At 44.7% G+C, this 16,265-nt stretch overlaps 1 protein-coding gene across 2 annotated transcripts in view; it reads right to left on the bottom strand.

Annotated features, from left to right (window-relative positions):
• Positions 1 to 16,265, bottom strand: part of LOC121001130 (collagen alpha-6(VI) chain-like) — a 353,819-nt gene that overhangs the window by 96,975 nt on the left and 240,579 nt on the right. For both annotated transcript variants that reach the window (XM_040432059.1, XM_040432060.1), the window contains exon 22: positions 3,504 to 3,566. In XM_040432059.1, coding sequence (XP_040287993.1) covers positions 3,504 to 3,566 — 63 coding nt within the window. The remainder of the gene's footprint in view (positions 1 to 3,503; positions 3,567 to 16,265) is intronic.

Below are 16,265 nucleotides of genomic sequence, written 5' to 3'. Positions count from 1 at the left end.
GTTGCAACTGGACAACGACCCAAAGCATGGATGTAAATCAACAACAGAATGGCTTAAACAGAAGAAAATACGCCTTCTGGAGTGGCCCAATCAGAGTCCTGACCTCAACCCGATTGAGATGCTGTGGCATGACCTCAAGAAAGCGATTCATACCAGACATCCCAAGAATATTGCTGAACTGAAACAGTTCTGTAAAGAGGAAGGGTCAAGAATTACTCCTGACCGTTGTGCACGTCTGATCTGCAATTACAGGAAACGTTTGGTTGAAGTTATTAAATCCAAGGGTTCACATACTTTTTCCACCTGCACAGTGAATGTTTAGATGGTGTGTTCAATAAAAACATGGTAACATTTAATTCTTTGTGTGTTATTAGTTTAAGCAGACTGTGATTGTCTATTGTTGTGACTTAGATGAAGATCAGATCACATTTTATGACCGATTTGTGCAGAAATCCATATCATTCCAAAGGGTTCACATACTTTTTCTTGCAACTGTATATGGTGTAGCTTTTTGCTGTGGATTGGGTAGGTAAGGAGAGTTTCCAGGCCAGGGAGAAAACAGGCTGACAATAATAATAATTAATCATCAGTAATAACCAATAACACTGCACTTGTATGGACATTATGTGATCCGTAAACTCTGGCTGCATCTCTAACAGATTTTTTTATATTTTGCTTTGTCACTTTGGTGATGATAACTTTGGATAACTTTGAAGACAGTAAAGATCACTTTCTCCAAGTCATTAATTTTTTCTGAGAACAGTAGACAACCAGTAAGTAACAAGCCAGGTCATATTTTCACTGCTCTTGCAAAATATGTATCTGTGCCTGACTGCCTATTAAGTGAGATCACTTGGAAGTAAATATAACCATGTGCATTAGTGTGAATTTTCCTATTTCTCTTGTGGCTCAGTTTTCTGATAACATTGTGACATAGTGCATATGTTTTCCAAACTGAATAACTGTGATCTAAAAAGTAACGAAATCCAAGGTCTTAAACTCCAACCCTTGGGCCAGAGACACAGGTCATTTCACCTTCATGGGAGCATCTCTGCTGATCTCTTACTAGTATCATGTTAGATTTTGACCATATTATCGAGGCACACCTACAAATGTGGGCAAACACAACACAGTGGTGTATGAAAGACATACTTCACAAACACCTACCAAGGACACACACCACAATAGATTAACAACATACGCTTCACCTATAGATTCCTCCAGGGGGTGTAACTTATTCTGGGGTTGGAGCCAGCCTTGTGGTCTGCATTTGCCTTATATCATTCTTTATGTAGGTCTGTTTTTCAAGGAGTTTTAACTTGTGGTACTCTACATTGGTTTTATATGTGACTAACATATTATTGTGAGGTGTTTTATTGTGCCAACGTCATTAATATCGCAGACAGAGCTCCCTTCTTGTAAGTGATTGCTATCTTTTATTAATTATTGTATACATTATTATGTGTGTCCTTGGTAGGTGTTTCCATACTATTGAGAAAAACTAATTTTCAATTCTGAGGATTTCTGCCTTTATGACATATTGAGACAATAACAATATGAAATATATTATCAGAAAATGACATAGTCCTTAAATTAGATTTTTGTTATAAGCTTCACTGTGTAGACTAGGACTGGATCAGTAGAGTCATGTTATAATTAGAGGCCAGGAGGTTTAATGGTAAATGGGCCAGTGTGCACCAATTCATTTTTTTCTTTAGCCATCGCCCACTTGTCACAGGCTTCATAAGGATCATCCCTCATTCATGTTCCTGAGCAATGTTCCTTTAGGTTCCAGTACTGTGCACTAAGGTATTCTTCTGTCCTGATATCCAGTTATTGACCTAACTTTTTCCTGACTGCTTCTACTGTCTACTACCTGCCCTGAGATTCTAGCTCCTCACCATTAATCCACAAACTCTGCCAGCCCTGACCCTGTCTGTCTTTCATTGTGAACGTAGTCTGCTAGCCCTGACCTCTGTCTGTCTAATGCCACCATGACCACCTGTGCCGGGATGCAGGCAACTGCAGGCTGCAGGCTAGTAGAGGAGCATGGCCCGCATCGCATACAGAAGCATGGAATGGGAAGGAGTTATTTGATTTTTTGTTTGATTTGTCACTTTAGGGTCATAGGCATTATAACTAATGGGGCACTACAGGGAGCAAGGTCATTATAACTACTGAGGTGCTACAGGGGGAGGAGAATTATAACTACTGAGGCACTACAGGGGGCAGGGGCATTATAACTACTGGGGCACTACAGGAGGCAGAGGTATTATAACCACTTGGGCACTGCAGTTAGCAGGGGCATTATAACCACTAGGGCACTGCTGTTAGCAGGGGCATTATAACTAACGAAGCATTACAGAGAGCAGGAACATTATAAATACTGGGACACTGCAGGGGTACTACAACTACTGGGGCACTACAGAAGGGCATTATAACTACTGGGACACTAGAGGGTACATTTTAACTACTGTATCACTATAGGGACAATTTTAACTACTAGGACATATAATTAGATATATGAAACTAGTGGGGGCACTACAGGGTCATTAAAACTACTGAGGCACTATAAGGGGCATTACATAGTAGCTACTGGTGGCAGTATAGGAGACATTATAACATTATAACTACTAGGGGAACTACAGGGGAGCCTTATTACTAGGTGCAGTATAGGGAAGCCTTTTTAATACTGGGTGGGCTATGGTAAACATTATTATTTGGCACAATATGGAGTGCACTATTACTAATAGGGACACTGTTGGGGGGCATTATCACTATTGAGGGCACTATTACTAATGAGGGCACTCTGAGACTGAATTATTACTAATATTACTGTTATTTCTGTACTATAGTATTTGGGGGCATTGGGGAGCACAGCGGGCACATTTGGTTTAGTAGTGGGATATCACTCTTGAGGCACCAGGATGGGGAGGATGAAAAGTGAGAAACCTAAGATGTCTGTGTGGTAAACTCTGCAGAGGCGAGTTGTGGCTGGAAGTTGTCATGATCTGATTGGAGAAGGTAATAAAGAAGAATACCGTATGCCTCAGAGGAGACGTAACATGGGAGGCACTGTATGTAAGAGGTATGTATGTGCTATATAGTCCGGTATGTTTGGAGTCCTGAATGTAATGTCCATCCAGCAAGTAAAATATGTATTTGGTGCTAAGGTGTGTGTATGTGCAGATAGCTTGAGAATTAGCACAAATGCATTGGGGCTTGGGCCTCAAACCTTTTGAGAACTTGGTAATGCCCCTGGATAGCACCACAAGGATATAGTATTGCAAATTGTGAGAGAAGCATCTCACTTGTAAATGCACCCTTATAGCATCTCAAGTATAGAATTACTGATAAATGGGGTTACCAGCCTTCATGTTTAATATTCATTTTTTTTTTTTATTCTTATTATAAAAAGATCACTTTTTATTTTAAATTAGCCAATTAACTAACAAAAATTTCAAAAACATATTTTAACAGCCATATGATAAGAATGTATTTACCTGAGGACCCCTAAATCCTTGTTCTCCTGCAGCACCTGGCACTCCAAGATCCCCTTTAATCCCCTACAGATAGATACAGATTTACATGTTTAATCACACAAGTATCAATGGATCAACTCACACCTATGTACTTGACAAGCAATACACTACATTTATATATGAAAGCCTAATTTTAGCATTTTTCTTTTAGGATTTACAATATGTACACGTAAATATATTATAGATATTCCTCATTTATAAGTTATCTTCTGGTATAGATTTATTATTAGGAGTGTGCCACATTTATCGCCACAGACATTATTTGACTAGGAGTGAAAGGGGTGTGAAGTAGGAATAGAAGGGGTGTGGCTTAATATGCACCAAAATTCAGGCACAAAGTAAGCCACGTAATAGGTGGTAAAAACTCATACTAAACAGGCTAAGGCTAGTTGCCTACTAGCGCTATTCAGCCAGAACAGCTTGCCGGAACTCTGCACACTCTGGCACTGCCAGAGGTATGTAAGGCTCCATCCGGCCCCCTTAACTATAATGGGGACCAGTGGAGATCCAGTCGCATTCCGGCAAATAGGCGGACAATCGGCTGGATGAAAACCGCTGCTCCTAGTGGTTTTCTTCTTCCTGATTCTCAGAATATTTGCCAGAATGCGGCCCAATCTCCACTGGTCCCAATTATAGTTAATGGAGATGGATGGAGCCTTAATACCGCTGGCAGTGCCGGAGTGCGCAGAGGTCCGGCAGGCTGTTCCCGTCTGCCTGTTCTCTGCTGCTAATGTGAAATAAGCCTAAGGCCTAGTTCGCACGATCGTTTTTTTGCGAGTGTACGGGCCGTTTTTTTGTGTTCCGTATACAGAACCATTCATTTCAATGGTTCCGCATTAAAAACGGAATGTGTTCCGTAAGCATTCCGTTTCCGTATTTCCGTTTTTCCGTTCGGTTGAAAGATAGAACATGTCCTATTATTGCCCGCAAATCACGTTCCATGGCTCCATTCAAGTCAATGGGTCCGCAAAAAAAACGGAACACATACGGAAATGCATCTGTATGTCTGCCGTATACGTTCCATTTTTGCTGAACCATCTATTAAAAATGTTATGCCCAGCCCAATTTTTTCTATGTAATTACTGTATACTGTACATGGCATACGGAAAAACGGAACGGAAAAATGGAAAGGAAACAGAAACACAACAGAACTCTAAAACGGAACAACGGATCCGTGAAAAACGGACCGCAAAAAACTATAAAAGCTATACGTTCGTGTGAACTAGGCCTAAAGGTGAGCCAAATAGTTTTGTTTTGAAGGTATAAAGGTAACTTTTAGCTATATCGTTCAAAAATGCAATATGCCAACTGGCAGTGGATTGGTAGCACTGACGCACCAACCTCAAATTAAAGAAACTAGCTCATCACTTTAGGATTTTTGGACCCCAGACCCGAACATTTCCGTAAAAGGTCGGGTTCGGTGTTCAGCGCAGCCAATCAACAAGCGGTTAACTGTCTGACCTTAGAAGCCTTAGCTTGATAAAGACCAGAGATGGTTGAAACGTTGCTATCCCTATGCTGCTGTTACCAATAAAGTAACCAGCTTGTTCACCAGAACTGAGGAGTGCTGTGGATTTTCTTCTTTATCTGACCTTAGAAGCCATCACAGCCATGCCTACTAATGGCATGGCTGTGATTGGCCAGAGCAGCATGTGACCCAGGCTCTATATAAGCTTGAGTCATGTAGCGCTGCATGTCACTCTGCTGTTACAAGTGTAGGAAGAGGATATGCTGCTGGACTTGTGATTTCAGGTAGAGAATAGGAGAGAATCTAACTCAGCGATCTACAGAGAAATAGTTGTGTGGGTGCAGGGCACAATCGTTTTACCCTGCCCTGAGGCCATTGACCAAAAAAAATAAAAAATAACTTTTATAATTCTGTTAGTTAGGTGGGCGGCGGCGGCCATTTTATGCAAGCTCAGTGCACCAGCACTGCATCTGAGCTTTTGGGACATTGCAAATCACCATTTTTTTGGGCAAACTACAACATCTGGATTAGTCAGTGTGCAATTTAAGCTAGAAATACACCCATCATTTTCTGGGGTTTGAAAAACACACTTTAAAAAAAAAAAAAAAACCAGTATTTTCCAGATCTGCAAGTGTTAAATTCAAGTTTAATATATACAGCTTTCATAATCTGTTAGCAAAAAAACACTTTTTTGGCAGTCTACAACATCTTGATTAGTCAGTGTGCAATTTAAGCTAGAAATACACCCATCATTTTCTGGGGTTTGAAAAAAACACTTTTTTGAGAAAAAACACTATTTTCAGTCCTTGCAGTATCAGCACGTGTGAAATTACAGGCTTATATACTGCTGTCAAATTCAGTTGTTAAATAAACACTCGTTTGGGCAGCCTTTGATGCAGATGTCATTGTGAGATACAACCTTAATACATTAGGGTTATATTCATACATTTTAAATACCGCCATTTGGTGCACCAATATTGAATTCAGGCCTACACTGGTTCAGGCCGTGTGAGATACTCCCTCTACATATAGGGGTTTGATTCAGGGATTTGAAATACAGCCAATTGAAATACAGCCATTTTTTTTTTTTTTAAACATATTTTTATTTCAAATGTATCATCTTAACATGTCATTATCTCAACACGTTACATATATGAGCACATGATACACCACTTTTTGTTTTTATAAATAAATCAGAAACCATATGGATAAAACGAAATCAAATGGCCCAAATCCCCCTCCCTCCCTAACCCCCCCCCTCCCACTCTCCAGGATGTCTATTCCTACAATCCCCTCCCACCTCGCAAATTCAAGCATTTTTTAATTTTAAGGTTATAACCTTCAGTTATCTACTCTCAAAGACGCCAATCTCCCTGTTCGCACTGCATTTGAGTACCATTCTGTATATCTGAAAGAAGTCATCAGCTCATTGATATCTCCCCGCGGTATATGTTTTTCAATAAATTTTTGCCATTTGTGGAAGAAATTTTTGGTCTTCTTCTCTTTTTGGTGTTCCGTGTCCAATTTGTCTATGTACATTAACTGTGACATCTGAGAAATCAGTTCTTTAATTGGAGGTGTACTAGGTTTCAACCAGTTATTTAGAAGACCACGGAGAGATACCAACAGCGCTACATCAATAATCATTCGAGGTTTAGACGTAACATCAAAAACATGAAAGAGCAAAACCGTAGGGCTATGTACCAATGTTATCTCCCACGTCTCTTTAATCCAATTTACCACTGTCTTCCAAAAAGATTGGACGAAATCACACTCCCACACACAGTGTTGTAAATCTGCTCTCTCCGTTCCACATTTCGGACATGCCGTCAGATACCCAATTTTAGGTGTAGGCCCCGCAAAATTAAATGCATATATTGCTGAATGTATGAGACGGAAATGTGACTCCCTCCACCTTTCACATGGTACCGCTTTGCATACTCTCTCCCACCCCAGCAAAACTTCCTCCACCGATAACGAGACCTGTAATTTCTTTCCCCATTTCTTGAAGAGTCTGGCTTCCACTTTCTTATCAATTGATTCTCTCATGACCTGATATAATTGGGAAATAGAGTATCTCGTGGCCCCCTGTCCCAGTGAAAATGCTAGGTATTGGCTTGTGCATTCGCTTGAGACATCTATTAGCCTCTGTCTACAAAAATAGATAGCCTGTTGATAAGCTAAGAACTGTGAATTTTCTAGACCAAACCTCTCACATAACTCTGGGAATGTCAGGTATCTCTTCTCGGTAATATGCAGCATATCCAGAAATGAATGAATTCCCTTGGCCCTCCAGACCCCAAACATTTTGTTTTGAGACCCTAGAGGGAACTCCGGATGATTCCAGAGTTCCAAGTTTCTGGATGCTAAAAAAGGTCTTTTGGCTAGTTTGCGTACTTCTTTCCAAGCGACCATAGTGTCTCTTAAAATTATTGAGTGTTTCAGATGGGGTGGGAGCAATCGCCTCCTGGTATGTAATAAGTTCACCAGTGGCCACTTAGCCGAGAGTTGTTGCTCTAAAATAGGGTCTGAACAGTAGTGTGTTTTGTGTATCCAGTCCAGGCAATGCCTGAATAGACATGCTAGATTATATATTCTCATATTTTGGATATTTATGCCACCTTGGATTCTAGGCAACATTAACTTAGATAGTGATACTCTAGATTTTTTCCCTGACCACAAGAAAGTTGTGAACATGGACTGGATATTTTTAACATCAGAATGCTTTAGAAGCAGCGGTATTGTTTGCATGGGGTACAGTAGCTTTGGGAAGCATATCATTTTAATGACGTTACCCCTGCCCGTCAGAGACAAGGGTAGGTTTTTCCATCTCTCCAGGTCGTTTCTAATTGTTTTGAACAGTGGGACATAATTGAGGGCATAAAGAGACTCAGGGGTTCTCCCTATTTTGATCCCTAGGTATTTGATGTGTTTCTCAGCTATTACAATCTTGCTACATGAATCCGGCAATACAAGTTTAGACCTAGATGCACGCAATGTAAGTAACATACATTTGTCCGCATTTATCTTGAACCCCGAGACTGGTCCAAAAGAGGACAAGAGGTTTAACACCTTCTCTAAATCCATCTCAGGATCAGCCATGAAGACAAGCAAGTCATCAGCAAAAAGCGAAGTCCTCACCTCCTGGCTTCCCACCTTAATGCCCCGGAAAATATCCCCCTCTTCCAATATCCTAATCAGGGGTTCTAATGCTAGGTTAAATAATAGTGGTGATAAGGGACATCCCTGACGCGTTCCCCTTGCCAACTGGAAGGGCGCTGACAGAAATCCTGGCAAAGAGATTCTGGCCTTGGGGTCTCGATATATTGCTGATAGGAAAACCCTAAAGGGGCCTACAATCCGCATCCTGTCTAATACCTTATTCATCCAATCCCATCTCACGTTATCGAATGCCTTTTCCGCATCAAAAGCCACTAATGAGGGCATTATAGATCTATCTGATTCCCATCTTACTGCGTCTAAAACTGTAAGGACTTTGCGTATATTAGTAACTGCAGCTCTGTTCCTAATAAAGCCTGACTGAGATGGAGACACCAAGTCCGGCATTAACATTGACAACCTATCAGACATTATTTTAGCTGCTATCTTTATGTCAACATTGATAAGTGAGATGGGTCGGTACGAAGAAGGAAGTGTGGCGTCTCTCCCCGGCTTGGGAATTAGTTTGACATAGGCTATATTATCAGAAGATGATAATAAAGAGGATCCTGAAAGGACATCATTGAAGACTCTCGTGAGGGGTTCTGCTATCTCCCCACCTAGCATCTTATAAAATTCTATTGAATACCCGTCTGGGCCTGGCGCTTTATGTAGTTTCGATTTTTTAATAATCCCTAACACCTCTGACTCAGTGAACGGCGAGTTCAAAGTATCTAACTGAGCTTGTGATGGCGAGGGCAGACCAGTGCATTTCAGAAAGAACTCAGACATGTGATCGGCTGGGCCAGGATCCTCATAGAGCTGTGCATAAAAATCCCTCAAGATAGAAACTATTTTCTCAGGATTTGTATGTATCCCACCCCCAGGATCGGCTATGGATGTTATGTGGTTCTGTTTTCTGGAGTTCCTTACCAGTGATGCTAATAGTCTACCTGCCTTGTTTCCCTCCCTGAAAAACTTGGCATTGCTGCCTGACATATCTATCCTTGCCTTCCTCTCGTACCACAGCTCATAATTATTTCTGGCCTCCTTCCACCGCAGTCTAGATTGCTCAGTGGGCGCATTCATGTATTCAGTATAGGCTGAACGTAGGATCTCACTATAATTCCGCAATGCTGATGTTACTTTTTTCTTTATCCCCCACGTATATGCCATTATGCGTCCTCTCAGCACCGCTTTTGCTGCATCCCAATAGAGAGATGGCGAATCCTGATATGTGTTATTATCTCCCCTATATTCCCAGTACCAACCTCTGAGGAGATCAGAGAAATTCTCATCTTGATATAGGAATGACGGGAAGCGCCATAGAATATTCGATCCCTTAGGCTGCAACTCTGCTATGTTTATAGAGATGGGGGCATGATCAGATATGATCAGGTCGTGGATTCTGGTACCTAATATCCTATTAGTCAGGCCACCAGAAACCATAAGATAGTCGATTCTCGACCACGAGTCATGTGGATTGGAATAAAATGAATATTCCCTACTGTCTGGATTTAGCATTCGCCAGGAGTCAATCAATGCCGTGTCCTCCAAGAACTTTGCCAGGGCCCCCTTTGTACTAGGAGGGCGCTCTCTAGAATTCCGTATTGGTTTCCTGTCTTCTCTTAAAGAGGCCACGGCATTGAGGTCTCCCCCCACCAGCTTATTGACTGACGTATCCCTTTCAATAGTCCCGGTCAGGTCATTCAAAAAAGGTCTACTATCCCCATTAGGACCATATACATTATAAATCTGAAGCTCATCTGTTCCCAAGGCGATTTTTACTGTGCACCGTCTACCCTCATCATCGTTTGACTGATCTCTGATGGTGCATGATAGATTTTTGTGAAATAAGATCATTACTCCTGCTTTGCGGTTTACCGCTGGAGAACCCAACACTCTACCTACCCACATCTTTTTCATCCTGGGATAATCCTCTTCTATCAGATGAGTCTCCTGTAAGAGGGCTATATCAGCACGGAGATTCTTCAAGTGCCTAAGTATCTTGTTGCGCTTTTGAGGTGAGCGCAATCCTTTTACATTCCAGGAAACTACTCTCATGGAGGGTTCCACTGGTCCCTGAAGCTGATTAAGGAGTGATTGAAGGCAGACATCCTATCGACAAGTCTAAACAATACCCTTCCCCTAACCCCTCTATTTAACAATAACAAAGAATAAACATAAACATAAGCATAGATCCTTAGGGCGATAAACCCAGAAAGTAACCCTAAAGGCCACATTTGTTTGCTCAGAACCTTCACTTTTTTCCCCATGTGAAAATTAGCGACAATGGTGTTTTGATCGCTCTGCTCCCCACCTCCCCCGCCCTTTAAAACATCATCCCAAATGCCTTTTATAAACACATGTAGTACTTTGAAAAAGAAAACCGAACCTATATTGCCCCATCTATCCGGCCCGCCTCCCGGACCTGAGAGATCCTGGCCCCTGGGACAAAGGCTATGCCTTTAGACCCCAAGGGAGCAAACTTCCCATGATCTCCCCGGCCCGAGATGCCACCTCAAGCAGGCCCGCATGTCAATGGGTCCAACCCCCCCGATCCAGAAGACCGTGGCCCCCAGATCAAAAATCTCCAGGGGAGCGAAATCGCCCCCGGCCTCCCCGACTCAGAGGAGCCGCCCCAATAAAACATACCAGCTCCCGCGTTACAGATCGTCCCGGGCTCCCCAAAGCCCCCGCGGCGGAACCCCCAGGAGAGGAAAGAAAGTCAAAGTCATCTTGCTCCGCGGTGCTGGTTTGGACTGATTCGATCCGCCCGGGGGCGCTCCTGGAAGTCCGATCCTGACGGGTATTCGGCGGAATCCTGAGGTCCCCACTCTCGATGTTGCGGTGAAGTCTGTGCTCCTCGGTTAGATGGTGAGTATCCTTCTATGGCTGCCAGCGCTTCATTTGGCGAGTGGTACATTGTAGACGAACCATCTGAGCGGAAGATCCGGAGCGAGGCAGGGTAACTCAACGCAAATCTTACATTCTTGTTGTGCAATTGCGTGCAGATCGGAGAAAATGCTTTACGTCTCCTCGCCACCTCTGCAGAGTAATCTCCAAATAGCAGAATTTTCGCCCCTCTCAGCATTATGGGGCTTTTGCGCGCTTTAAATGCTCTAAGAATGGTCTCCTTATCGGAGTAATCCAGGTAGCGCATTATGACCTGTCTTGGTCTGGAAAGTTGGCGGTCCTCGCCCCGGTTAAGTGGGCCCACTCGGTGTGCTCTCTCTACTTTACAGAGTCGTTGGATTCCCAGGGCCTTGGGCAGCTCAGTTTCGCAGATCGCTACCAGATCACTTGCCGGGATTGCCTCCTTCAGCCCCACCACTCTCAAATTGTTGCGTCTGGATCTATTTTCCAAGTCCTCTAACTTCTCACAAAGTCTCTTATTTTCTGTAAGGACTTTCTGCAATTTGAAGAGGATAGATTCTGTGGTGTCCTCAATCACTTGAATCCTAGATTCCGCGACATTTAGTCTGGTATCATGCTCCTGTACAGTTTCCTGCAGTTGTTGCATCACCCGAGTGACTGATGAGGCCAGAGTCTCTTTTAGGTCAGGAGCTAAGTGAGCGGCCACTTCGATTGCAAGCTCCTTATAGTCAATGTGCCTGATTAGTGAGTCCGGCATGAGACTCTGCATCTCCCTTCCCTCGTCGGGTTGCTGTGAGAGAGCCCGGGACCCGTCGCCGTCCGCCTTCTCTGAGTTCGGCGCCATAATGGCGGGTGCTGCATCTCTCTGTAGCGGTGACGGCAGCTCTCTGGTTTTTAGTTTCTTGCCCATAATAATAAGATACCGATCCATGCAGCGTGTGCGGACCGTGTGTTCTCTCCTGTCCCACCGAAGTTGAGGGTGTATGGGCAATTTGTCTCGGTTTGTGGCAGGTTCATGGGGAGCTCACTTTCCAAGCGACTTCACATGGCGGCGCCGGAACCGGAACGAAATACAGCCATTTTGGGCAAAGAAATATTTACTTCAGGCCTACACTGGTTCAGACCGTGTGAGATACTCCCTCTACATACAGGGGTTTGATTCAGGGATTTGAAATACAGCCATTTGAAATACAGCCATTTTGGGCAAAGAAATATTTACTTCAGGCCTACACTGGTTCAGACCGTGTGAGATACTCCCTCTACATAAAGGGGTTTGAATCAGGCATTTGAAATACAGCTATTTTGTGCAAATAAATATTAAATTTAGGCCTACACTGGTTAAGGCCCTGTGAGATACTCCCTCTACATACAGGGGTTTGATTCAGGGATTTGAAATACAGCCATTTTGGGCAAAGAAATATTTACTTCAGGCCTACACTGGTTCAGACCGTATGACATATCCCCTCTACATACAGGGGTTTGATGCAAGCATTTGAAATACAGCCATTTGAAATACAGCCATTTTGTGCAAAGAAATATTTCATTTAGGCCTACACTGGTTCAGGCACCGTGAGATACTCCCTCTACATACAGGGGTTTGAATCAGGCATTTGAAATACAGCCATTTTGGGCAAAGAAATATTAAATTTAGGCCTACACTGGTTCACGCCCTGTGAGATACTCCCTCTACATACAGGGGTTTGATTCAGGGATTTGAAATACAGCTATTTTGGGCAAAGAAATATTTACTTCAGGCCTACACTGGTTCAGATCGTGTGAGATACTCCCTCCACATACAGGGGTTTGATTCAGGGATTTGAAATACAGCCATTTGAAATACAGCCATTTTGGGCAAAGAAATATTTACTTCAGGGCTACACTGGTTCAGGCCCTGTGAGATACTCCCTCTACATACAGGGGTTTGAAATAAAGCCATTTGAAATACAGCCATTTTGTGCAAAGAAATATTTAATTTAGGCCTACACTGGTTCAGGCCCTGTGAGATACTCCCTCTTCATACAGGGGTTTGATTCAGGAATTTGAAATACAGCCATTTGAAATATAGCCATTTTGGGCAAAGAAATATTTACTTCAGGCCTACACTGGTTCAGACCGTATGACATATCCCCTCTACATACAGGGGTTTGATGCAAGCATTTTAAATACAGCCATTTTAAATACAGCCATTTTGTGCAAAGAAATATTTAATTTAGGCCTACACTGGTTCAGGCCCTGTAAAGTACTCCCTTTACATACAGGGGTTTGAATCAGGCATTTGAAATACAGCCATTTGAAATACAGCCATTTTGGGCAAAGAAATATTTACTTCAGGGCTACACTGGTTCAGACCATGTGAAATACCCCCTCTACATAAAGGGGTTTGATTCAGGGATTTGAAATACAGCCATTTGAAATACAGCCATTTTGGGCAAAGAAATATTTAATTCAGGCCTACACTGGTTCAGACCGTGTAAGATACACCCTTTACATACTGTCGTTCTATTCTACTATTAATTAAACACCCATTTAGGGCAAGATCCTAAATTCGAAAAATATGAGGAGAGCGTCAAATAAGGGATGTGGCCCAGGTCGTGGTGCTGCTGGTGGAGCTCCTGTTGCAGGGAGAGGACGTGGTCGATCTGTGCCAGCTACACACACAAGTGAAACCCCTTCCTCAGTAGGCGACATAACCTGCAGCTGTATTTGGTCGGGCCTAATGCTGCTCTACGAATGCTGAGGCCTGAACAAGTACAGGCGATAGTAGATTGGGTTGCTGACAGTGGATCCAGTTCCTTCACATTGTCTCCCACCCAGTCTCCTGCTGAAAGACTACAGTTGGCACCTGCAGACGATGTCCATCAGTCTTTCACCTCACCCCCTTGCAAATCAGCCAAGCAGTCTGAGCCCCAAGTCATGCAGCAGTCTCTTCTGCTTTTTGATGACTCTTTTAGCAGTGTTTCCCAGGGCCATCCACCTAGCCCTGCCCCAGAAATGGAAGAGATTGAGTGCACCGATGCCCAACCACTTATCTTTCAAGATGAGTACATGGGAGGACTATCGCAGCACGTCTTGGATGATGACGAAACACAGGTGCCAACTACTGGGGCTTTCGAAAGTGTGCGGACCGACAAGGAAGGCAGGGGTGAAGACTGGGTGGAAGATGATGTGGAGGACGATGAGGTCCTCGACCCCACATGGAATCAAGGTCATGCGAGTGACCTATGTAGTTCGAAAGAACAGGCGGTGGTCACACAGAGCCACCAGCACAGCAGAAGAGGGAGCAGGGTGCAAAAGCGGAGCGGCCGTCCTCTAGACAGTACGCCTCCTACTGCCCACTGCAGCAAGAGACCAAGCACACCAAAGCTAGCTCCAAGGAGTTCCCTGGCGTGGCAGTTCTTCAGACAATGTGCTGACGACAAGACACGAGTGGTTTGCACACTGTACAATCAGAGCCTGAAGCGAGGCATAAAATGTTCTCAACCTGAGCACAACCTGCATGACCAGACATTTAAGTGCAAAGCACGAGCTGCAGTGGAGTAGACACCTCAAAAACCAAGAAAGGTCTCTGGCTCCTCCTGCTTCCTCTTCTGCTGCAGTCTCGGCCTCTTCATCCACCTCTGGAGTGACAGTGCCACCTGCCACCCCGCAAACTGAGGATCTGCCAGCAACACCAACACCTGGGTCACCAAGCATCTCCACAATGTCCCACAGAAGCGTTCAGCTCTCCATATCCCAAACGCTGGAGAGGAAGAGTAAGTACCCCCCTACCCACCCGCGATCCCTAGCCCTGAATGCCAGCATTTCTAAATTACTGGCCTTTGAAATGCTGTCATTCCGTCTGGTGTAGACAGAGAGTTTTAAAGGCCGTATGGCGGTGGCTGTCCCACAGTACGTCGTGCCCAGCCGCCACTGCTTTTCAAGGCGAGCCATCCCTTCCCTGCACAACCAAGTAGGGGACAATCAGGTGTGCACTGCGCAACGCCATCCGTGGCAAGGTGCACCTGACCACGGATACGTGGACCAGTAAGCACAGTCAGGGCCGTTATATCTCCATAACAGCACACTGGGTAACTGCAGTGGCGGCTGGGCCTGAGGCAGATAGTAGTTTGGCGCATGTCCTTCCACCACCGAGGATTGCAGGGTGCTTCAGTTTGCCTCCTGTTGCTTCCTCCTCCTACTTTGCTTCCTCATCCTCTACCAGCTCCTCATCCGGTCAGCGTAACACCTTCACCACCAACTTCAGCACAGCCAGGGGTAAACGACATCAGGCAGTTTTAAAACGTATCTGTTTGGGGGACAAACCCCACACCGCGCAGGAGCTGTGGACGGGCCTTGAACAACAGACCGATGAGTGGTTTGTGCCAGTCAGCCTCAAGTCCGGCCTGGTGGTGTGCGATAATGGGCGAAATCTCGTAGCAGCTCTGGGACTAGCCGATTTGACGCACATCCCTTGCCTGGCGCATGTGCTGAATTTGGTGGTGCAGAGATTCCTTAAAAATTACCCCGATATGTCAGAGCTGCTGCATAAAGTGCAGGCCGTCTGTGCGCACTTTTGGCATTCTCACCCTGCTGCTGCTCGCCTGTCAGCGCTGGAGCGTAACTTCGGCCTTCCCGCTCACCGCCTCATATGCGACGAGCCCACAAGGTGGAACTCCACCTTGCACATGCTGGGGAGACTGTGCGAGCAGCAGCAGGCGATAGTGGAGTTTCAGCTGCAGCACGCACGGGTGAGTCGCTCGGCGGAACAGCACCACTTCACCACCAATGACTGGGCCTCCATGCGAGACCTGTGTTCCTTGTTGCGTTGTTTCGAGTACTCCACCAACATGGCCAGTGCCAATAATGCCGTTCTCAGCGTTACTATCCCACTTCTATGCCTCCTTGAAAAAACGCTCTTGGCGATGATGGAAGAGGATGTGGCACAGGAGGAGGAGGAAGAGGGATCATTTCGTAGGGTTTCAGGCCAGTCATTCCCAAGTGGCTCCGAGGGTGGGTTCCTGCACCCACAAGCCGAAGGTACACAATTGTCTAGCCAGGCCACAGTTCTGGAGGATGATGAGGAGGAGGAGGAGATGGAGGAGGAGGAACCATGTTCACAGCAGGGTGGCACCCAGACCAGCTCATGGCCATCACTGGTGCATGGATGGGGGGATACAGAGGACACAGATGATACACCTCCCACAGAGGACAGCTTTTCGTTGCCTCTGGGCAGCCTGGCA

Source organism: Bufo bufo, chromosome 5 (genome assembly GCF_905171765.1).
Source record: "Bufo bufo chromosome 5, aBufBuf1.1, whole genome shotgun sequence".
Lineage (NCBI taxonomy): Eukaryota > Metazoa > Chordata > Amphibia > Anura > Bufonidae > Bufo > Bufo bufo.
Note: the sequence above shows the minus strand (reverse complement) of the source record. Positions and strands in the feature narration are given on the sequence as shown.